General features: G+C 45.0%; 6 protein-coding genes across 6 annotated transcripts; 4 read left to right on the forward strand and 2 right to left on the reverse strand.

Annotated features, from left to right (window-relative positions):
- Positions 1-1,094: 1,094 nt before the first annotated feature.
- Positions 1,095-1,466, forward strand: LOC101076884 (histone H4). Its single transcript, XM_003967830.3, has one exon. The coding sequence runs from the start codon at positions 1,114-1,116 to the stop codon at positions 1,423-1,425; it is 312 nt and encodes a 103-aa protein (XP_003967879.1). The 5' UTR covers positions 1,095-1,113; the 3' UTR covers positions 1,426-1,466.
- Positions 1,467-3,609: 2,143 nt separating this feature from the next.
- Positions 3,610-4,527, forward strand: LOC105419724 (histone H1-like). Its single transcript, XM_011621394.2, has one exon. The coding sequence runs from the start codon at positions 3,650-3,652 to the stop codon at positions 4,244-4,246; it is 597 nt and encodes a 198-aa protein (XP_011619696.1). The 5' UTR covers positions 3,610-3,649; the 3' UTR covers positions 4,247-4,527.
- Positions 4,528-4,717: 190 nt separating this feature from the next.
- On the reverse strand, positions 4,718-5,309 carry LOC101079120 (histone H2A). Its single transcript, XM_003979718.3, has one exon. The coding sequence runs from the start codon at positions 5,179-5,181 to the stop codon at positions 4,804-4,806; it is 378 nt and encodes a 125-aa protein (XP_003979767.1). The 5' UTR covers positions 5,182-5,309; the 3' UTR covers positions 4,718-4,803.
- A 116-nt stretch (positions 5,310-5,425) lies between these two features.
- On the forward strand, positions 5,426-6,002 carry LOC101076854 (histone H3). The gene has a single exon (XM_003979173.3). The coding sequence runs from the start codon at positions 5,543-5,545 to the stop codon at positions 5,951-5,953; it is 411 nt and encodes a 136-aa protein (XP_003979222.1). The 5' UTR covers positions 5,426-5,542; the 3' UTR covers positions 5,954-6,002.
- Positions 6,003-6,584: 582 nt separating this feature from the next.
- On the forward strand, positions 6,585-7,053 carry LOC115251292 (histone H2B 1/2-like). Its single transcript, XM_029843022.1, has one exon. It carries the CDS (start codon positions 6,630-6,632, stop codon positions 7,002-7,004), a length of 375 nt encoding a protein of 124 aa, XP_029698882.1. The 5' UTR covers positions 6,585-6,629; the 3' UTR covers positions 7,005-7,053.
- A 979-nt stretch (positions 7,054-8,032) lies between these two features.
- On the reverse strand, positions 8,033-9,038 carry LOC101076622 (histone H4). The gene has a single exon (XM_003979172.3). The coding sequence runs from the start codon at positions 8,725-8,727 to the stop codon at positions 8,416-8,418; it is 312 nt and encodes a 103-aa protein (XP_003979221.1). The 5' UTR covers positions 8,728-9,038; the 3' UTR covers positions 8,033-8,415.
- Between the last annotated feature and the right edge of the window lie 13,496 nt (positions 9,039-22,534).

Raw genomic sequence — 22,534 nt, forward strand, 5'->3', positions numbered from 1 at the left:
CCTGTTGATGTCGCAAACAGACCAAATCTTAATGTACCGTACTATGTTTGTGTTTATCTTGTAGACATGAAAATGTCAAAGATGTAGTTTTATATATTGTTTGTCTTTTCTTGTGTGAGACTTTAATAAAGCGTATTTGAAAAGGAAGTAATGGGTTTATGTTGTTTTATTTCTATTGTTTATCATTTCCTATTCCATACCTCGTTATTTAATGATGTACACCTATCAGTTCAGAAAAGTTTGTCTTTTCTTTCCACATAAAGAATATTTTACCTTTTTCTTTTCTTTTGTTAACCATTTCACCCACTCCCATGTAATTTCATCTATACAATTTACATACAATTCTATGGGCAGTCCATTTGGTCCAGGATCGCACTCTTTTTTCTTTTTCATCATCCCTTTGTGATTTCTCTACATAATGAAGCAGTTTTAAATTTATATCACACACATTATGTTCATCTGTTTCATCTGTTTTTATTTGTAGATTCACATGTTTCACTTTAAATCTCTATATTTTCTATTTTGTTTAATTTACATTTGTTACAATTTATATTTGTACTTAAAGAAAACAGGAATGATGGGCTGAGACTTGGAGAATAATTTTGAAAATCAGATTTCCCACCAATATTGGAGTTTGAATTATTCTGAATTATTATGTAAAGCTTCTTTGACATGTGTGGACAAGATTTTATGGATTCATTGTAAATATTCAACTGCCATATATCTCTGGGTTGACAGTGAAATCATTATTTACCCCAATTGTGAATGTGCCTAAAACTATTTTGACTTACGTTATCCATGCAACACCTAAACGTGTTGCTCCATCTTCTTTTAATTCATGAGAGAGGCAAACGTAGGAGGCTGCAAAACGCATCAAAATGTTTAAAAGTCGGGTCACAAACACACATCATCAACAGGTGTTTATTGATTTTCTCAATCTCACAATAATTGACATTATTTAATAAAACAGTAGTTCCTGTTTCAGTCAGCAGGGGCGACCCAGCAACGAAACAAAGGGTCTTCCTCACCGATTTCAATCACGTCCTCAGACTTGTTTTAAATACGAAGCGAACGCAGCACTGGAGTCAGTTTGTCTTTAGTCAAACAGCAAGAATGTCTGGAAGAGGAAAGGGAGGAAAAGGTCTCGGCAAAGGAGGAGCCAAGCGGCACCGAAAGGTTCTCCGTGATAACATCCAGGGAATCACTAAACCAGCCATCCGCCGTCTGGCTCGTCGAGGTGGTGTAAAGCGAATCTCTGGGCTGATCTACGAGGAGACCCGCGGTGTGCTGAAGGTGTTTCTGGAGAACGTGATCCGTGACGCCGTCACCTACACCGAGCACGCCAAGAGGAAGACCGTCACCGCAATGGACGTGGTCTATGCTCTGAAGAGGCAGGGACGCACTCTGTATGGCTTCGGAGGTTAATTCTCCCTATCACTGACCCCAAAGGCTCTTTTAAGAGCCACTCACATCTTGTAAAGAGTAGAATTTCAGCGCAACCTGGCCAGTTGAGGGGAAACCATATACTTGGAGCAAGGTCGACAAGAACATGAAATGACGTATTGGTAGCAGAGCTGTAGAAGACCAAAAAGCAAATATTTAGTCTGACTTAAACATGAGTTATCGTGCCGTTTGTGTTTGGTAATGAACATACCCAGCCACTTCAACGGAAGAATAGGTGACAAAGCTATTCACACTCAAAACTGGGAGGCTAGAGGAAAAATGAACCTTTACAAAGGGGGATGGATGGGGGGCGGGGGTAATCAATTTAACTATCTCCTCTTAAGCAGGTGAAGTGCTGTAAACAGGTGATTGTCAAATGTTTCATCAGTGAACATTTTATTTTGAGGCATCTCCACATAAAACTACAATCCACCAGTCTAGATATTTTTTAATGACCATTTGTAATGAGGAAGATGTGCTTTATTCATAAAATGTTTTGGTAAACAAAGCATGAAGACCTCAAATCAAATTTTATACTTTAACATTTGTTGATGGGGCTTAATATATTGTACAAAATAATTACTTCATATATTCTAAACAAAGCAACTAAAATGTTGTAAAAAATGAGGTAAAAATTATTAAATATTTAGTGTGAATTCTAAATTTGAGGCAGATCCACAAAGATACACCAGTCTCGATGTCTTTTTTTTTAAATGACCCTTTTCGGCCAGGAAGATGTTTCATTGAGTTTTGTTTGGTAAACCAAGGGCAAATACTTCACATCAAATTTTAAACTTTAACATTTGTTGATAGGGCTAATTATGTTTAACATAATTACTTCATATCTTGTATTGTCCTTTCCTGGTTATTTTTCATTACTTATTCATTGTCATTTTATAATTTCCAATATTTTTGATATCCACCCATACAATATTCAATTCCAGATGATGACTGGACGAAGGAGGGGGGTAAACGTTAACCAACCGCTCAAGTAAAAAAGTCACGTGGTTATGATCTAGCCAATCACACGAGAGAGACCACACAGTGGTATTTCCATGACTATATTATATTTTTCTTCAGGATAGTCACCATGATTTAACATTTAAACGTGTAGCACATGCACAAAATGTAGTGACCACACAAAGTGGATGACGCAGTTGTATCAGATATTGTACAAATTTAAGACTTCCAATATGTCTTGGCACCCAATATTAAGTTGTAAAACATACATTCTATAGCATTGTTACTGAGATGTCCTTAATGCCAGTGTGTCTTAGCAGTAAGTGCTAATAAAATTCTGTGGCATTATCAATTTGTTGTCCGCACTGTTAAATTAGACAATTGGCGAAATAGAATGTAATCTGATATTGTCCATTTTGTGCTCTTCAAGAAAAAATGACAATTTTAACGGAGGAGACAATGAATGTCTCAAGAATAAATTTTAGTCCCGATTCGAGTTCGGGAATTCAAAGTAAGATGATAGACTTTAGCACGGTCACTTTTGCAAAGTTCCTCGTTCACTTTCAGGCTACAAAGGACTCTCGGACATTTGAAAGCCAGCCAGCTATGAAGGAATGTGTACAAATAGTATGATAAATGTAACTTCTTAAAGATATGTAAAGTGTTTTTTAATCATTGTTTTAGAATAATCTTTAGAAATCGGGCTTAACGAGTTTGACATCGGCGCTGCCGCCATCGAGCCTCAACCATCAGAAATGTGTTTGCTGCTTGTAGAATAACTCCCGTTTTTGAAAAAGTGTTCAGAATTAAATTATTGTTTTCAGCCGGAGTCAATGAAGAAACTTGTGATCTACCAGGAAACGTGTTCTAGATGAAGATTGTTGCATTTTCACAGATTTTAGGAGAGATTTAGCAGGTGAATGTCTCCAGACGTCGGTGGTTGTGACGGTGAGTCGTTGAGGTTTCGTGGCTAAACAAATGAAACAGCGCAGCTATGGGAAGCTTTTGTGACTTGAGTGTGTAGAAGAAAGTGTTCGCTGTCGGTTCGGTCCACGGGCAGCATTCGGCGATTCGGTTTCCTTCGTTTGTTCACATTTTCTGGAAGGAGAGAAAGCACAAGTGCGGCGCCCTGCAGACGGCTGTGAGCAGGCGGCCCGCGGGTTGAGTCTTCACGGTCCGCATGGTGCGTTTAAGTGCAGTTTTGTCCCGCGGACTCGTCACCTCATTGAGACAACGATCGACGAAGATGGGAGAAGAAGCGCCAGCACCAGCCGCTCCGGCGAAAGCCGCAAAGAAGAAGGCTACCAAAGTGAAGAGATCGGGCCCGAGCATCAGCGAGCTCATCCTGAAGGCCGTGTCCGCATCCAAGGAACGCAACGGCGTGTCTCTGGCCGCCCTGAAGAAGAATCTGGCAGCCGACGGGTACGATGTGGAGAAGAACAAGGCCCGTGTCAAGATCGCCGTCAGGGGCTTGGTGACCAAGGGGACTCTGGTCCAGACTAAGGGCACCGGAGCCTCTGGGTCTTTCAAGATGAACAAGAAAGCGGCGGAACCAAAAGCCAAGAAGCCCGTGGCCAAGAAGGCAACCCCGAAAGCCAAGAAGCCCGCGGCCAAGAAGGCAGCCCCAAAAGCCAAGAAGCCTAAAGCGGCAGCAGCCAAGAAGCCCGCAGCCACCAAGAAGTCTCCAAAGAAGGCTCCAGCGAAGAAAGTCGCAAAAAGCCCCAAGAAGGTGAACAGAAGTCCCAAGAAAGTGACAAAGAAGGCACCTGCAGCCAAGAAAGCTCCAGCAAAGAAGGCTCCAGCCAAGCCTAAAGCCAAGAAGGCAGCACCCAAGAAGAAGTAAAGGATGGCGAGCAACCCTGAGAGGGTTCTTTTAAAAGGCTCTTTTCAGAGCCACCACCACATCTCAGACATCATTCCTGCTACATCTTGATTTTTAGACATGCACACCATGATAAATAACTAATGAGGGTCATAAAATAACCCCAAGGGCTGTGTGTATACATACCTACACACACACAATATATACACATACACACTTAGGAGGGCTTACTTCTTAACTTTTAATACACTGACTTATGACTCCATCCTGGAACTTGCCAATATAAAGCTGAATTTCAAATACATATTTTCAAATGTTATTGACTAATGTAAACAGATTCATGCTGGGTTAATGACAAATGCCAGTCGTTCCCCTTGACCGGTTTAGCTTAAGATCATTGATGGGACGCGCATTTAACACTGGTTTTTATAATAGATTGCGTCTTGTAGCAGCCGTCACTGGTTGACGCTAGTCATCCTAATCGAATTTTACGTTTCTTTACAGCCTAGGACAATCGTGCTTTATCACAGTGTGGGTGGCTCTGAAAAGAGCCGTTTGGTGCTCGGACAGAAAGACACTTATTTGGCCTTCTCGGTCTTCTTGGGCAGCAGGACAGCCTGGATGTTGGGCAACACGCCGCCCTGAGCGATCGTCACTCCTCCCAGCAGCTTGTTCAGCTCCTCGTCGTTGCGCACAGCCAGCTGCAGGTGGCGGGGGATGATACGAGTCTTCTTGTTGTCGCGGGCAGCGTTTCCAGCCAACTCCAGGATCTCAGCCGTCAGATACTCCAGCACAGCGGCCAGGTACACAGGAGCGCCGGCGCCAACGCGCTCAGCATAGTTGCCCTTGCGGAGCAGCCTGTGAACACGGCCCACTGGGAACTGGAGCCCGGCCCGAGAAGAGCGAGTCTTGGCCTTAGCGCGGGCTTTGCCGCCGGTTTTTCCTCGACCACTCATCTTTATGTACTTATCAAAGATACGCGAGTCCGTGAAACACTGACCTTACCTGCTACGCTCTCTATTTATAGATCACGAGCGGATCCGCTGAGCCTGCCCGACCAATCCGAGACAAAGCCGCTCGCTCCGAACTTTGGCGGACTTTTAAAACGACAGCATCCACCAATAAGGAGCGGCACTTCGGCTGGTGGGTCGCTGCCTGCTCGGGGCTGAGCGCCACGACCATCCTTCAACCAATCACGACTCCGGGTGTGAAGCCGCGTCATCGTTGGGCCAGCTGCTCCGTACCTTTAAGAGCGGCGCCTTCGTAGTAGTTTGTGTAAATTTGTCCTTTCGGCTCGTGAGAGAGTGAAACGCAGAAATGGCAAGAACCAAGCAGACCGCCCGTAAATCCACCGGAGGAAAAGCTCCCAGGAAGCAGCTGGCCACCAAGGCTGCCAGGAAGAGCGCCCCGGCCACCGGCGGAGTGAAGAAGCCTCACCGTTACAGGCCTGGTACCGTGGCTCTCAGGGAGATCCGTCGTTACCAGAAATCCACCGAGCTGCTCATCCGCAAGCTGCCCTTCCAGCGCCTGGTGAGGGAGATCGCTCAGGACTTCAAGACCGACCTGCGCTTCCAGAGCTCGGCTGTCATGGCTCTGCAGGAGGCTAGCGAGGCCTACCTGGTGGGTCTCTTCGAGGACACCAACCTGTGCGCCATCCATGCCAAGAGGGTCACCATCATGCCCAAAGATATCCAGCTCGCCCGTCGTATCCGCGGAGAGAGAGCTTAAACTAGCTGCTCATACACATTAACAAAGGCTCTTTTAAGAGCCACAACAAGTCTGTTCAAGGAGCATCCCCCCCCCTCTCCACAAAATTTGAATCAAAACACGTATAACCTCCAACTGTCCTTCAGACTTTACAAATAAAAGTGCTTAACACTTAAGAACAACTTTGGCAAGAAGTCAGGGGTAAAACTACCATTAGTTTTCTTCATGTTGAATCCAATAAGACTTGGCATTTGCATGATTAAATGAGTTTAAATCCACAATGAACTGCAGGTATAATCTACATAAACAGTATATTTTATTTTCTTGTGCATTTGGATTCATTATAACAGGATCCACTAATATTCTTTGCTATTTATTGTGCTCTAGACATTAAAAAAAGTAAATTTCATACACTCTTAGTAATGCCATTAATATATTATTTCTAAAACAGTGAGTAGTATGAAAACGTTATGATTTTCACAGTAACAGTGACATTTTTACAATTGTATTAAGATCTTTGTGCGGATACTCATAATATGAGCTACAAGGTCAGTGTCCCCACATACAATTGAGGAAAATGAATCACGTGGTTATCCTCTAGCTAATCACACGAGAGAGACCACACAGTTGTATTTCCATGACGCTGGTATAAAGAGCGACCCTCCCCTGTCTCTGAGTTACTATCTGTAGAAGCAGAATGCCTGAACCAGCCAAGTCCGCGCCCAAGAAGGGCTCCAAAAAAGCCGTGACCAAGACGGCCGCCAAAGGAGGCAAGAAGAAGAGGAAGACCAGGAAGGAGAGCTACGCCATCTACGTGTACAAGGTGCTGAAGCAGGTGCACCCCGACACCGGCATCTCGTCCAAGGCCATGAGCATCATGAACTCGTTCGTCAACGACATCTTCGAGCGCATCGCTTCCGAGGCCTCTCGTCTGGCTCACTACAACAAGCGCTCCACCATCACGTCCAGAGAGATCCAGACCGCTGTCAGGCTGCTGCTGCCCGGGGAGCTGGCCAAGCACGCTGTGTCTGAGGGCACCAAGGCCGTCACCAAGTACACCAGCTCCAAGTAGATGTCTGCTGGCGTCCTCGTTCAACCAAAGGCTCTTCTAAGAGCCACCACATCTTTCTTCAGAGTAAAGGTTCCTTAATTTGCTATTCATATTTCATGCAGAAACCTAGGTGCTTGCAGAAGAATACACAACCGTTTATATCTTGAACTAATTTGAACTGAACTGCATTTAGTAAGGGTGGGTGATATCACACTTTTGGGATTCAATACTGATTCTTGTATATTCATCATTTCTTACTGGCAATTTGTTAGTCAAAATATTACATATAAGACGAATCACAAGACAAATACAGACCATTTATATACAATTTATTATGGCCAATTGATTACTAGGATTTCCTTATCCTTTAAACCTGCATAAGACAGTTGTTCCATGAGAAAATTAACTAGAACAATGTCCGACACCATCACACCTTTAGTGCACTTTTCTGCTTTAAGACGATTGCGGCTCTGGCTGATTATTTCCTCCGGCTCTGCCTTTTGCTGACTCTGTCGGCTCGGCGGGCTATGTTGCACGTTGATGCTCATTCGCTACCTCCTGTCACGTGACATGGGCCAGCTCAATACGCCGCCAGGTATAGGGGTGTCCCGGCACATTAATTTAAGTAACTAATCTAAAACGGCGGAAAGTGATCCATACACCCCTAATTATTTTTTTTAGTTAGTATCGATATATCGATCCGCCCATCCTTAGCATTTAGTGAGACTGAATTCTCTCAATTTTCTACATAGTCTCCCCTTTAATTGTAGCTCTCTTACCTGCCTCTTCTGAGTTCTTTTTAAATAAACTGAAATTGAACATGACATGCAAAAGGATTATCAGACTTAAAATTTCAGGACAATACATAATATTGCTTCTATGCTAGGGTTATTTACAGTGTCAAAAGGTGCCAGTGTGGCTTTTGTTCCAATTTCGAGTGTCTCTAGCTCAGTTCCTATTTGCCAACTTTGCTGCAGCTGATCCTCCAGTAAAGTTCTTGGCTTTCCTTGATAGTCGTCCCACTGATATTAGCCACATTTGTTCTGAGGTTTTTATTGAATGTTGATACACTGATCATATCCAGATGCTTGTAAGAAAAGGTGCCACCATAGACGTGATCATTTATTTATCGGTAATGTCACACCAACTTCTATTTTGGTTCAGACGATATTAAATTAAATCACTGCAGTAGTTTAAGATGGGTACCCGCGCGGCGTGCGCCTAAGGACGCACTCTCCTTTCCCGCACTTGCTGCAACCATTTTCTGTACTCCGAATGCGTCCCTCCGTATACACACTAATTATTTTTCCCCTTGTCCGGTCATTATTGCTTGTTGAACTCTGCTATATGGTTTCCCTAGTCTGGACAGGAATTCTCTTTACAAGATGTGAGTGGCTCTTAAAAGAGCCTTTGGGGTCAGTGATAGGGAGAATTAACCTCCGAAGCCGTACAGAGTGCGTCCCTGCCTCTTCAGAGCATAGACCACGTCCATGGCGGTGACGGTCTTCCTCTTGGCGTGCTCGGTGTAGGTGACGGCGTCACGGATCACGTTCTCCAGAAACACCTTCAGCACACCGCGGGTCTCCTCGTAGATCAGCCCAGAGATTCGCTTCACACCACCGCGACGAGCCAGACGGCGGATGGCTGGTTTGGTGATTCCCTGGATGTTATCACGGAGAACCTTTCGGTGCCGCTTGGCTCCTCCTTTGCCGAGACCTTTTCCTCCCTTTCCTCTTCCAGACATGTTTGGCTACTAAACTTAACTCAGACTGATCCGCGCTCTGCGCTCTTTCACCATTTAAAACACGACTGAGGACGTAATAGAAATCACATAAGGAGACCGCTCTGGTTCATTCTCTGGACGGTCAAAGCGTTGCTCCTGGATTCTTAGAAGCCCTGCTGGCCGAAAGAGGAGCTACAGACTTCCTGGAAGATCACCAGCTCTTCTATACACGGTTCTTTCTGGTGCTTTGTGGTGCATTCTGTAATTGTCCAGTTTCTAAAGAAATAATGTAACCTGTTGTTACTTTCTTCGATGTTCTGATGTCCGTTTATGCAAGATGACCTTATTGTATGTGTAAACCATCGTTTATTATTATTTTAAAAAATATCTCTGGGTACTTTTTTAAATAAGATGAACATTTAAAAAGTGTACAAAATATATTAAAACATAAAAGAGGCCTAAACATTCCTCTAGGTTATACTAATGGGATATAAGCTGATTCATAAATTAGCGTCTGAGTGAGAATCTCTAGTAGTCACAAATAGAATCCATTTTTCCAAGTATTGCAGATATTTAAACACCCATAGGTTATCCTTTCCATATTTTAAACATTAGTCAAAATACAAACACAGTCTGTTTTTGTTGGAGGGGTGCTATACAACCATTTTTAGTTTTTTGTGGGCCGCTATTAATATTTTTTACAAGATATTTGTCTTGCACCAACAGAGGGGGTGAACCATTTCCCCGGTAGATTGTAGAGTAAGAGCAGCTGCTTTTATCACCAAAAATATTTTATATCACTCTTATAATCACCAGCATGACTAGATAATTGGGCAGCTCCAAAAGATATCAGGTTCTATCAGCAGAACTATTTCTCTCTTGGATGAAACTGAATGGTAAGAGGTGATTCCTCTTCTATGTAAATGTTTAAACCTCCCTTCAATCCGGGCCAGCTTAAATTCGGGCTAAAAAGCCATCTCAACAGTCTAGACTGGTGATTTTGATTCCTTAAAATTCGAAAGGAAACATTTTGGCTATTGACTCAGGCCTCCAGAATGCTGCTCATACAATGGATTCCTATACAAAATACATATATTTCAGCCCATACAGTGATGTTTATTTTATTTTGTCCTTGAATAGCTTGAATATGCTTAATTGGACATTTTAAGGGATTCTTCTTCCATGTAAACTCTTTTTGCTGTTACTGCTGCAACAGTAAAACTCTCCGCGCTATGGGCCAATATAGGCTTTCATATGCCTATTTTCCCAGCAGATGGCGATATTCACTGGTTGTTGAGGCTTCCAGGAGGAGCTTTTCGGTGAAGCAACGGACTGGAAAGCCTCCGTGATTCTGGGGCTTCTATTAACCATCCCTGAGTCCGGTGTCCATGCCATAAGACCTCACACTTGCACCAACACGTCTGATAAGTCTTTGGTTGGTACTATTGACTCTTAACAAATGTCCAAAGGTATGATGATACAGGAGCTCGTTTATTACAGTCAGCAGTAAAATCCAAAGCCTGCCACAGAACACTTACTGACTGATTCTGACCTGGGCTGCTCATTTTTCCACAGCCAACTAAAGTACTAAAGCCAGGCATTCATTTGCATTATAGTGGGTGAAACAGGAGCCCATCATTAATAGTCAGTGCAAAGCTAATTTGTTCAGAGCCGCATTAACTGTATTTCCCTACAAAATCCTCATTCAAAATTTCTACAAGCTCACTTCAGTAGAACTGGGTAAAAATGTCTATCTCACTTGAACAGGGCTGTTGATTACAACCAAAGATCTGAGGTTTTTCCAACTGTGGGCAGTGGATTCTGACTCCATTTCTGGAGGGTTCAAAATAGCTTCCGTACGGACTCAGGTCAGGTGGTCCATATGTTACTGGGATCACTGACAAGTTATTGGTGAATGACTTATTTCAATCTAATTTCAAGTTATTTTCATTGCAGCTCTGTTACTACAAATACCCGTTTTCATGTCAGATTGGTTAAAACGTTGTTTTGGTCACATCATGACCTGTAAATCTTGTGCAGTTTTGGTGCACCTGAAAATCTATCTATACATCTAAAATGTCTTTTTCTTTCTCCTAATTTTGCACCCAACGGTAGACACAGCCTGTCAGTGTGTCAGCCTGCTGATTGACTGCTGAGGGCTCGAGACATGTCCTTCACCAATGCCAGTGTTAGCAGAGACAGGTAAAGATAAATCGGTTGGCTTTCAAACATAGATGTATGAATCCACTATTCAGCACATGCTTGGACTAATAAATAATAAAATGTTCTGAAAATTGCACTGTCATACATGTTGTTCATGTTCATGTTCACAACGGCAATTTTTTCCACATATCTCACATAAGCAAAGTTTGAATTTTCACCGAGGCTTTGAACTAAAGTTTCTAATAGAAAAACCCTTGACCATGGACCTTTGTCCCTGTTCACGAGGTAACAAGTCAGAACTCTCTCTTCAAAGTAAAATGCATGTAAAATAAATTGATCTTGGGAGAGAAAACCTACAACGTGGTTGACAAGTTGGACTACAGAGCGTCAGGAAGTAAAAGCAGGCTTAGAGTAGTCTGATTCGTACAGACCTCAGCAACTCCACTCAACCCTGAGGATAATACCACCTTTCAAGACATTTACCCCAACCTGTCCTGCAGAAGAGCCTCTGTGTCTGCAAGACTGTTTCACGCTATAAAACTGCTGCTGTTCTGCCTGACAAACCCAATAGGCCTTGAATTGCCAGACCACCACCAGCATTCTGCAGATCCCCACTGAATGAGCATCATCTGTCAGTAATATGGCGCCAGCGTGCCGAGAATCACTGCATATAATAGATTTAGAGGGGGATCATGCAGAATCGTTGTTGCCGACTCCCCCAGACACCTTCGATCTTTGCTGACATGTGGCACAAACATATTTGAATAAAAGCTCCTGGAGCTGTGCAGATTTCCGCAGTATAGAAAACATCTTTCATTGGAGATTGTTTTTGGGTTCACTTCCAGGCTCTGAGTCTTTCTAACTTTACATTTTTACACCAGCAAAATTAAGGCAGGTATAAATGATGCAAATGACTAAATGTACTGATGTACAACTCCATTCTAAAATATAAATACCTAAAGCATAACATTTGGATATCAAATGCAATGCAAATCACATCAGTTTAGGTGATCAATCGCCATGAGTAAATTTTTTATGTCAGTTAATCTTTCAGGCTACTCATTATTTAAAACAACATATGTATTCAAGCGAGACCCAACATTTCACCGGGCACATTAAGGTGAGAGCAAATCCTGTATGAAAGTAGCCACTTGTCCCAAACAATGAGACAAGCGTAAATGCACATTGGAAAAAGTTCAGGTTTCAGCAGGTTAAAAGATTGGGCCAGTAACCAAGTGTGGCGGCGGGTGGAGAGGATGCAAAAACCAGGAACATTTCACTTCATGATTCTGAAGCACACTGATTCTGATAGGAAAAGAGACCGGGTCATCAATAATTGTGCACTGGGGAGATAAAATTAACAAATAAGGACCAATTAGAGGCAACCCTGAGCAAATTAAAAGTACTGCTTGTTAAAAGACTTAGTCCTATTTCTCACAGGAGAGTTACTAACAGAAATGTCAAATCTTTAACTGCAACTTATTATTTTAAAGCCCCTCACGCCAATTTCAGCCTTGCAAGCAGAAACGTGTGTGTCCCAGAGGATGCTGGGAGATTTCACTGATGCCACCTGGACAGATGTCTCCCCCCAGACTCTCATGACGAGGATCTTTTCCACCCTGCTGCTGAGAGAAACAGGTTCTGTTTTTCATTCTGATGAGCAGTGGGTCTGATGATAAGGACAGTCTCAGAATTTAGATGGTTTCACGTTTGGGGGACTTTTGGAGCCCCTCCCTGGGCTGCCACCTTATCGTGGTGGAGGGGTTTGCGTGTCCCAATGATCCCAGGAGCTCCGTTGTCTGGGGCTATATGCCCCTGGTAGGGCCACCCATGGCAAACAGGTCCTAGGTGAGGGATCAGACGAAGCGTAGCCCAGACCCCCTGATGATGAATAACAACATTGGTACCAAGTTTCCCTTGCCCGGATGCGGGTCACCGGGGCCCCCTCCTGGAGCCAGGCCTGGGGGTGGGGCACGTTGGCGAGCGCCTGGTGGCCGGACCTCTGCCCATGGAGTCCGGCCGGGCGCAGCCCGAAGAGGCAACATGGGACCCCCTTCCCGTGGGCTCACCACCTGCAGGAGGGGCCAAGGGGGTCGGGTGCATTGTGTTTTGGGTAGCAGCCGGAGGCAGGGACCTTGGCGGTCTGATTCCCGGCTGCACAAACTGGTACTAGGGACATGGAATGTCACCTCTCTGGTGGGAAAGGAGCCTGAGTTGGTGCGCGAGGTTGAGAAGTTCCGACTAGATATAGTTGGCCTCACCTCGACGCACGGCAAGGGCTCTGGAACCAGTCTTCTTGAGAGGGGTTGGACTCTCTACCACTCTGGAGTTGCCGATGGTGAGAGGCGACGAGCAGGGGTGGCAATTCTGGTTGCTCCCCAGCTCAGTGCCTGTGTATTGGAGTTTACCCCGGTGGATGAGAGGGTAGCCTCCCTTCGCCTTCGGGTGGGGGGACGGATCCTGACTGTTGTTTGTGCCTATGGTCCAGGCGGCAGTTCAGCGTATCCACCCTTTTTGGAGTCCTTAGAGGGAGTGCTGGAGAGTGCCCCTTCTGGGGGCTCCCTCGTCCTCCTGGGTGACTTCAATGCTCACGTTGGCAATGACAGTGTGACCTGGAGAGGTGTGATTGGGAAGAACGACCCCCCTGATCTGAACCCGAGTGGTGTTTTGTTATTGGACTTCTGTGCTCGTCTCAGATTGTCCATAACGAACACCTTGTTCAGACATAAAGGCGTCCACATGTGTACTTGGCACCAGGACGCCTTAGGCCGCGGATCGATGATCGACTTTGTGGTTGTGTCATCGGATTTGCGGCCGCATGTTCTGGACACTCGGGTGAAGAGAGGGGCGGAGCTGTCAACTGATCACCACCTGGTGGTGAGTTGGCTCCGATGGTGGGGAAGGATGCCGGACAGACCTGGCAGGCCCAAACGTGTTGTGAGGGTCTGCTGGGAACGCCTGGCAGAGTCCCCTGTCAGAAGGAGCTTCAACTCACGCCTCCGGGAGAGCTTTGACCATGTCCCGGGGGAGGCGGGGGACATTGAGTCTGAGTGGACCGTGTTCCGTGCCTCCATTGTTGAGGCAGCTGACCGGTGCTGTGGCCGCAAGGTGGTTGGTGCCTGTCGTGGCGGCAATGCCCGATGTGAGGGATGCCGTCAAGCTGAAGAAGGAGTCGTATCGGGCCTTACTGGCCTGTGGGACTCCTGAGGCAGCAGATGGGTACCGGCGTGCCAAGCAGAGTGCAGCTACCGCGGTTGCCGAGGCAAAGACTCGGGCATGGGAAGAGTTCGGTGAGGCCATGGAGAACGACTTTCGGACGGCCTCGAAAAGGTTCTGGACCACCATCCGGCGTCTGAGGGGGGGGAAGCAGTGCACTGTCAACACTGTGTATAGTGGTGATGGTGTGCTGCTGACCTCAACTCGGGATGTTGTGGATCGGTGGAAGGAATACTTCGAGGGCCTCCTGAATCCCACCAACACGCCTTCCAGTGAGGAAGTAGGGCCTGGGGACCTGGAGATGGGCTCTCGTATCTCCGGGGCTGAAGTTGCCGAGGTAGTCAAAAAACTCCTCGGTGGCAAGGCCCCGGGGGTGGATGAGATCCGCCCAGAGTCCCTTAAGGCTCTGGATGTTGTAGGGCTGTCGTGGTTGACTCGACCCTGCAACATCGCGTGGACATCGGGGGCAGTGCCGCTGGATTGGCAGACCGGGGTGGTAGTCCCTCTTTTTAAGAAGGGGGACCGGAGGGTGTGTTCCAACTATAGGGGGATCACACTCCTCAGCCTCCCTGGTAAGGTCTATTCAGGGGTACTGGAGAGGAGGGTCCGCCGGATAGTCGAACCTCGGATTCAGGAGGAGCAATGTGGTTTTCGTCCTGGGCGTGGAACAGTGGACCAGCTCTACACCCTCAGCAGGGTCTTCGAGGGTGCATGGGAGTTTGCCCAACCAGTCCACATGTGTTTTGTGGACTTGGAGAAGGCATTCGACCGTGTCCCTCGGGGGATCCTGTGGGGGGTCCTCCGAGAGTATGGGGTGTCGGGCCCACTGATACGGGCTGTCCGCTCCCTGTACGATCGGTGCCAGAGTTTGGTCCGAATTGCTGGCAGTAAGTCGAACTCGTTTCCGGTGAGGGTTGGCCTCCGCCAGGGCTGCCCTTTGTCACCGATTCTGTTCATAATTTTTATGGACAGAATTTCTAGGTGCAGTCATGGTGTTGAGAGGATCCGGTTTGGTGACCTCAGGATCGCGTCTCTGCTTTTTGCGGATGATGTGGTCCTGTTGGCTTCATCGGCCCGTGACCTCCAACTATCACTGGATCGGTTCGCCGCCGCATGTGAAGCGGCTGGGATGAGAATCAGCACCTCCAAATCCGAGGCCATGGTTCTCGACCGGAAAAAGGTGGAGTGCCTTCTCCGGGTAAAGGAGGAGATCCTGCCCCAAGTGGAGGAGTTTAAGTACCTCGGGGTCTTGTTCACGAGTGGGGGAAGAATGGAGCGGGAGATCGACAGGCGGATCGGTGCGGCATCCGCAGTAATGCGGACTCTGCACCGGTCCGTTGTGGTGAAGAGAGAGCTGAGCCGAAAGGCGAAGCTCTCGATTTACCGGTCGATCTTCGTTCCTACCCTCACCTATGGTCATGAGCTTTGGGTAATGACCGAAAGAACAAGATCACGGGTACAAGTGGCTGAAATGAGCTTCCTCCGTAGGGTGGCTGGGCTCTCCCTTAGAGATAGGGTGAGAAGCTCTGCCATCCGGGAGGAGCTCGGAGTAGAGTCGCTGCTCCTCCGTGTTGAGAGGAACCTGATGGGGTGGCTTGGGCATCTAGTCAGGATGCCCCCTGGACGCCTCCCTGGTGAGGTGTTCAGGGCATGTCCCTCCGGTAGGAGACCCCCGGGGAGACCCAGGACTGGCCTGGGAACGCCTGGGGATCCCTCCGGATGAGCTGGAGGAGGTAGCTGGGGAGAGGGAAGTCTGGGCTTCTCTCCTTAGGCTGCTGCCCCCGCGACCCGACCCCGGATAAGCGGTAGAGAATGGATGGATGGATGGATGGATGGGACTTTTGGACCATTAACACTGAATGTCTGACACACGCTGGCCCCACCTGCATAAGCAGCACCTGTAAATGGCTGCAGCACCACATGATAGTCAGCAGCCGTCGGAGTGAACAAATGAACACGTTTGGATCAGTCCAACAAACAGCAAACACTTGTGTACAATGGAAAGATGAACAGAAGGTAAGGAAGATAAAATAATCTTTGTTGGAACAACATTTTTAAAGCATTTGAAGTTGGCCAGGAGGAGAAATGTGGACAAAATTGACAAAATGTCAGCAGACAATCGATCCTCACACAGCACTGAAATGATCAGCTCAACTCCTATATAGAATCTCACCGTTGTGGTCGAGGCTGCTCATAAACACTAAATATGTTTCATTTCTGTTGAACTATGATCGAAAATCGAAATTTGGAAGAGTGTGTTTGTGTCCACCGGTTGACCAATCAGGCTAATCTGGGTATCAGAGTCTGTGGAGCGGCGAGTCTGCGCTTGTTTTTCACGTCTAATTTACAACACACTCAGGAGAGTGAAAGCAGCTACAGTCGGGAAAATAGGCATTTGATAAACCACCGATTTTCCCAGTTACAAAGAATGTGGAGGTCTATAAGTTTAATCAGAGCTTCACTTCAGCTGTGAGAAACAGAATCTTAAAAAAACAAAACAATCCAGAATTCATATTGTGTGTTTTTCTTAAACAATTTGCATTCTATTGTATGAATTAAGTGTTTGGCACAATATGAAAACTAGAACTTTTGTTCAAAATTCCAGCGGTCAAAAGTTTCCTGCACCAGGGAGGGTGTTGCTCAAAATTCCAGAATACATGGCCGCAACATCTTCTCCTCAATACTGCAGTAGCCCTGTCCTCTTAGCTGTGGGCTTGTAGTCACACAGGCTTTATTATGTGGGATCATCCAGATTTAAATCCACGATGGGATAGTAGTGTGTTCCTAATGATACCCTTTGACCCTGTGGTTCCAGCTCTCTTCAGGTCATTGACCCCGCCCCCCAGGTTGTGGGTTGCTACCTCAGGAGGGTGTCTTTAAAATGAACAGGTCTCATAATGTAATTTTCTGGATCTTGTTTTTCTTTAGACTCCATCTCTCATAGTTCAGGCGTACCAACAATTTTGCCATTCTTTGTAAGTGGGAAAACTTGAAAATCAGCCGTGTTTCAAATGCTTATTTTCCCCAATGTGTATATTTTAATGTTTGGTTCCTCTTTTTTTTTTGCTGACGTTATTATGCTGTAACATTTTTAAAACTTTCTGTGCTTTAATGTCTCATCAAACCAGTCCTGTCAGCTTTTCCCAGCAATGTTAGTCTGACAGTAAGGGTGAACGGAGGGTGACTGAAGACAGATTAAAGCTTTATGTATATAAGCGGCGACCTAGCCTGTCGCTAAATGATCTGTGTGCATCCCAAAAGTGATTGTTAACCTTCGGTGAGAGAAACCAGTGTTCGAACCATCACTGCTGCATTTTTCAACCGAGCCGGCAGTGACAGTTTAACAGTGAACTGGGAAATTCTAAAGGAGGTCCTTCCCCTGGGACCCGATGAGAAAGGTGCCTTCGAAACCAGTTTACAGGCGTCGTCCCTGTTGATCTGCCTTTCTGCTACTGACGGGGGAGTTCGAAGAGAACAGAAAAGAACATTTTACATGTGTTTTTCTCCTACTTTTGCTCTGAGCTTCTGTAAGCCAGGGATCATTTACTGGCTGGCCTCCTGACTGAGTCAGTCATAAATTGAAGCCACATATTAGTTTTGCCTATCAAGGGTTAACAAACATCAATATATACTGTAGCTACTTTGAAACCCAGCAGACTTGATCATCTTTCCTATTTTTCCTGCAGTAGCAGCATCCCAATCTCTGTTTTCAGTATATAGAATTCATGTTTACAGGAGGATGAAAAAAGAAAACTGAGCTGCAGTTTCACCTGACAGGCATAAGAACTCACACACACACACTCACACACGTCTCTCCTTTGCATATGTTTCCTTCCCTTTCCAACCTACTGTGGGAGCCTGATAAGGAAACATATTTACCAGTGGGGAAAAATGATTTTCTTCCAACTCACGTGTTTGTCTTTCATGGCTGACCTTAAAATGTCACTGCACCTGAAGAATCTCTCTATCTCTTCAATACACAGCATATAGATTATTTTATGGAAAAGTCTTCTCCGCATCGAGCCCTATAATATTTCCGAGGAGAATTGATTTGTGCCGATAGCAGCAGGTGGGAATTTCAGATAACGTACGTAAAAAATTGAGTGTTGGATTTAACGGCACACACCAAACCTTATTTCTGTAGTTCGGATTCTCCCATGTGTTAAACACAGAGCAAGGTCAGGCCATGGTGCAAAGGTCACAAAATACAGAGACGGAGAGAAAAAAGATCGTTCAGCATGAACAGCTTTGTTCCTTTTTCCATTGAGTTGCAGGGACAAACTATTTTGGGGGCCTTTTCTCTGTAAGAGATCATAGCAGCAAGGCTTCAAAAGGTCCGTTACTTGCTTGGCAAAGTAGCTGGGGCAGCTCGTTTCTTGATGACTTCTGGTTGAAGGAAGTTCTTCATTAAAGTGTCTGGGGCTCAGCTCTCCTACAAGTAGCACAGTGCTAGCGTCAAGCTAAAGTCTTCAAGGTTCCACGGTTCCTTGGCGCATACGATGGAACAGCAGTACCGTCATACTTCCTCTCCACCACTTCCCAAATATTTAATAACCAATATTGCACATACAGTATATATATACATCAATATATATACCTTTTGGACCACCTCTAATTTCATCATTGAACCACCAACCAACAGAGAAATGTGTGAATTAAAATGAGAAGATGCATTCTCCCAAATGTTCTGAGACTTGTATAGAGAGAATAAATGTCTCTGGACATGGTTGCTGTTGATATGCAGGCCCAAAAATAATAGTTATTTCTTTGAAGCCACAAGAATTCAGAAATTAATGGATGCACAGGAGGCTTCCGCTGATAAGTCATTTCTTTCTTTATTGACTTCTTGACTTGACTCTTCCTGCGTAGAACGTCTCTGTAAAGGCTAAATTTCCTCCCAACTGGGCCATGTCTGTGAAAGAGTTTTGAAATCACAGACAGCATGTTGAGAATTTCTCCGGAAATATCTGGAAAATGGGTTTATTTTCTCCAGTTGTCTTGTGATCCGGAAGAAAAAAAAATAGGAATCTATGACATATTGATTTGATATGAAAACTACGGAAGTAAGAGACTATTGTGAAATCATGGTGTTGGTCAGAAGGTTGGCTAAAGTAAAATAAAAATATACACATTAAGGACCTCAGAAGTGTAATATGATGACTAATGAAGTGAGAGACTCATACATATTTTATAATCCATGTCATAATGCAGCTATAACCTGGACAGAACCATCCAAAAATGTCCAATAATCCAGTAGAGTATTTAAATGATACCGCTGACACAACAGGAAAGTTGGGATTTGTAGAGTGGATGAACAGGAAATTAAAGAGAGGGAGTGTTTGTAGGACTGCTGGACTCCTGAGCATCAGCATCCGGCAGAAAAGGGAAGGAGAGATAAACCATTTAAAAAAAACCTCTGATCCCCCGGATGGCAGGAGGCCTCAGTTCTTGAGGAACATCTGAGCACACAGGACATTCAAACACACGCAACAAATGCAACAAGCCTGAAGGTGTAAGAGAACACATCCAAATCCAATTGTTGAAAGGGTTCTCTCAGTTCATGTATTGTATTTATTTGGATTTTATTCCAATAATTCTGTCTACACCCAAACCTCGATGTGAAAGAGAATTTTAGGATGGAAAGTCATTAAACCAAACCCAAGTTGTCAGTCTGGCTGCACTCCAGAGCTTCTGTGTGCAGATGGGAGAAGGTTCCAGAAGGTCAACCATCAGGACTTTAGCTGTTTTTAGGGGAAAAGGAGCATGTGTAGGACTGTCAGGTGGTGAGAAACAAGATTTTCTGCTCCAAACTGACACAGGTTGAACTTTTAGGAACAAATTCAAAGCGCCATGTCTGGAGGAAAGCTGTCATGGTTCTCCTGACCAGGACCATCCCTGCAGTGAAGCACAGTGGGGGCAGCATCATACTGGGAGGTGTTGTTCAGCAGTTGGGGCAGGGAGAGCGCTCAGGGTTAAGAGACAACACAGGGAACACAGCAGACGCAGGAGTTGAGAGGAGAACATAAGAACACCCCCCAAATCCAGCTGTGTAAAACATCAAACCCAAGAAGTCAGGAGGTTTGACTGCTGCCAAAGCTGGTTTGGCTGAGGAACGGCTCTGAATGCTGATGGAAGTGTAATATTTCACATGCTCTTCATAAAAAATATGCAAAAAATGAATCTGTTTGTGGACTTGAAAGGCCCTGAAACCTACAGTCTTCTATACGCTCTACCAGTGTTTAGTTGTTACTAACGTATGGAACATTGCAGGTGTGTCTGGTTTATACGGTGGCCGAGAGGTGCAAAACACTTTTACAAGCGGATGAAACAAATTTACAAATGACGAAACACTTTTACAAGCGGCTGGAACAAATTTACAAATAACTTTTTCTACCGAAAAGGGAATTACCAACTGTACCGACGGAACGCATCCATTGGCCCAACTGTACCAAGGGTCGGTAATTCCCTTTCCGGTTGAAAAAGTTATTTGTAAATTTGTTTCAGCCGCTTGTAAAAGTGTTTCGTCATTTGTAAATTTGTTTCATCCGCTTGTAAAAGTGTTTTGCACCTCTCGGCCACCGTAGGGTTTATAAGAAAATATGTTCAATGACAAGCAACAGGATCAGGGTTGCAGCTACAAATGCCCACAAATGACACTGCACAGGCTTTATAAATCAACATATCGACTGTTCTTAGCTGTGGTCACTTCTCAACTATGAAGACAGTGTGTATGTTCCTGTATTGACTACTAAAATACTCATCCTGCTAGCAAAGTGAGAACAATTTTTGGGAAGTGAGGGCATTTTGGACGGTCCTCACAGTAGGTTGGATGAGAGGAGGTTCAGGGTCAGGATCAGGGTCAGGGTTGGCGGGGGGGTGCATTATTCCTATCAAAGTCCCCACAAAGATATAAGTACAAGGGTGCCTGTGTGTTTCTATCCATTGCATTGTAACCCCTGTATCAGACATACCTTTATTGACCTGGAATAATTCATTCAAGTGTACAGAAACCTGTTTGTACATTCATTCATTCATTTATTCCAACAATTAATTGATTAAAAACAAGTGATTGAGATTCTATTGATGGTACAACTTTGCCGACAGTATAACCATTCAGAATTGGAGGAAATGTCCCCGAGCTGCGACCGTTACTTCATTATGAAATAAGTCAGGAAGGCTCGATTGTTTTAAATCTACGCTTTAGCTGCATCTAATGCAGCCATTTGATCTGAAGTCTGAAGGAGTTCAGCCGAGCCCCAAGGGTTCTTCATCACACGTGGGATGCTCCCAGAGAGTAATTCCTTTGTAAATGAAATGTGACTCAGAACATCGACCAGCTATTTATCATTCTGCCGGCACACTCATGCTCATCGTGTCACTTTTCGGAGTATATTAATCATTCCAGCTGTTATTTATATCCAGCGAATTAACGGTTGTATCAGCCAAATTATTGCCATAAATCTCAGAGAGTCTGGAAATGTGGCAGAACTTTCCAACATCAAAACTTCTGAGGGAGTGATGAGAAGTTTAGTCCTCTATGTTAATGAAGCAGGCAAATAATCAGCTTTCTAAGGACCGTGATGCAAATAAGGAATCTAAATCATGGACAAAATACCCTGTGTCGTTTTTAATTGACAGGAATCAAAAGGAAGAATCTGAAGAAATTCATTCTCCAGTTTTGCTGGTCTAGGAAGCAAAAATGAGAAGCCTTCAGCACCAGACTCAGCTCACACCGTTGTGTTGATAGAATTACCTCTATGGCTCATCAATCAGGCAGGGCTAGAACGCAGATGAAGGGAGATCAGATGGTTCCATAAAACACCAAAATTCTCTTCACATAAAGTTCCCTCATGAGTCTCAGGCTCCTTTTTCAGATGTCTCCTGACCAGATATTAGCTGCACTCAGCTAAATCACAGCAGATGGTTGGGGAGTAATATCTGCTCGTGGTTAGTTTATTGGGGTATTTAGCTGGTGCCCTGTCATCACTGGACAACTGGGATTTACACACTGCATCCAGTGAGTCTGGAATCTTTTTCCAGGGCACAAGGAGAAATTTTAATTAGCATTACTGGAATAATTAGTGAACCATTCAGCTTGATTCTCTCTTGGGCAACTTCTTTGGCTATTTTCCCATTTAAGAACTGGATTTGAATGTCAATCACTTAACAGCATTTCCTGAGTGGCAAAGAGTGTAGCCACGGGACAATGAAGACAGGTGGACATTAGCATTATTTTCTCATTAGACACCTCTTACAACATATTATATACACCAGGGACACTGTTAGGCGCCAGGGGCAGAAAGAACATGCATGAAGACCTGAAAAATAAAGTAAAAAATTATTCTGGAGCTCATGAGGCAACTGCAGATTCATAGCAGAGGGAGGGCAAGAGCCTCTTCAAGAATGGGCGCCATCTGCTGGAGGGGCCCCGTCAGGACAAACATATTGA

Source organism: Takifugu rubripes, chromosome 10, assembly GCF_901000725.2.
Source record: "Takifugu rubripes chromosome 10, fTakRub1.2, whole genome shotgun sequence".
Taxonomy (NCBI): domain Eukaryota; kingdom Metazoa; phylum Chordata; class Actinopteri; order Tetraodontiformes; family Tetraodontidae; genus Takifugu; species Takifugu rubripes.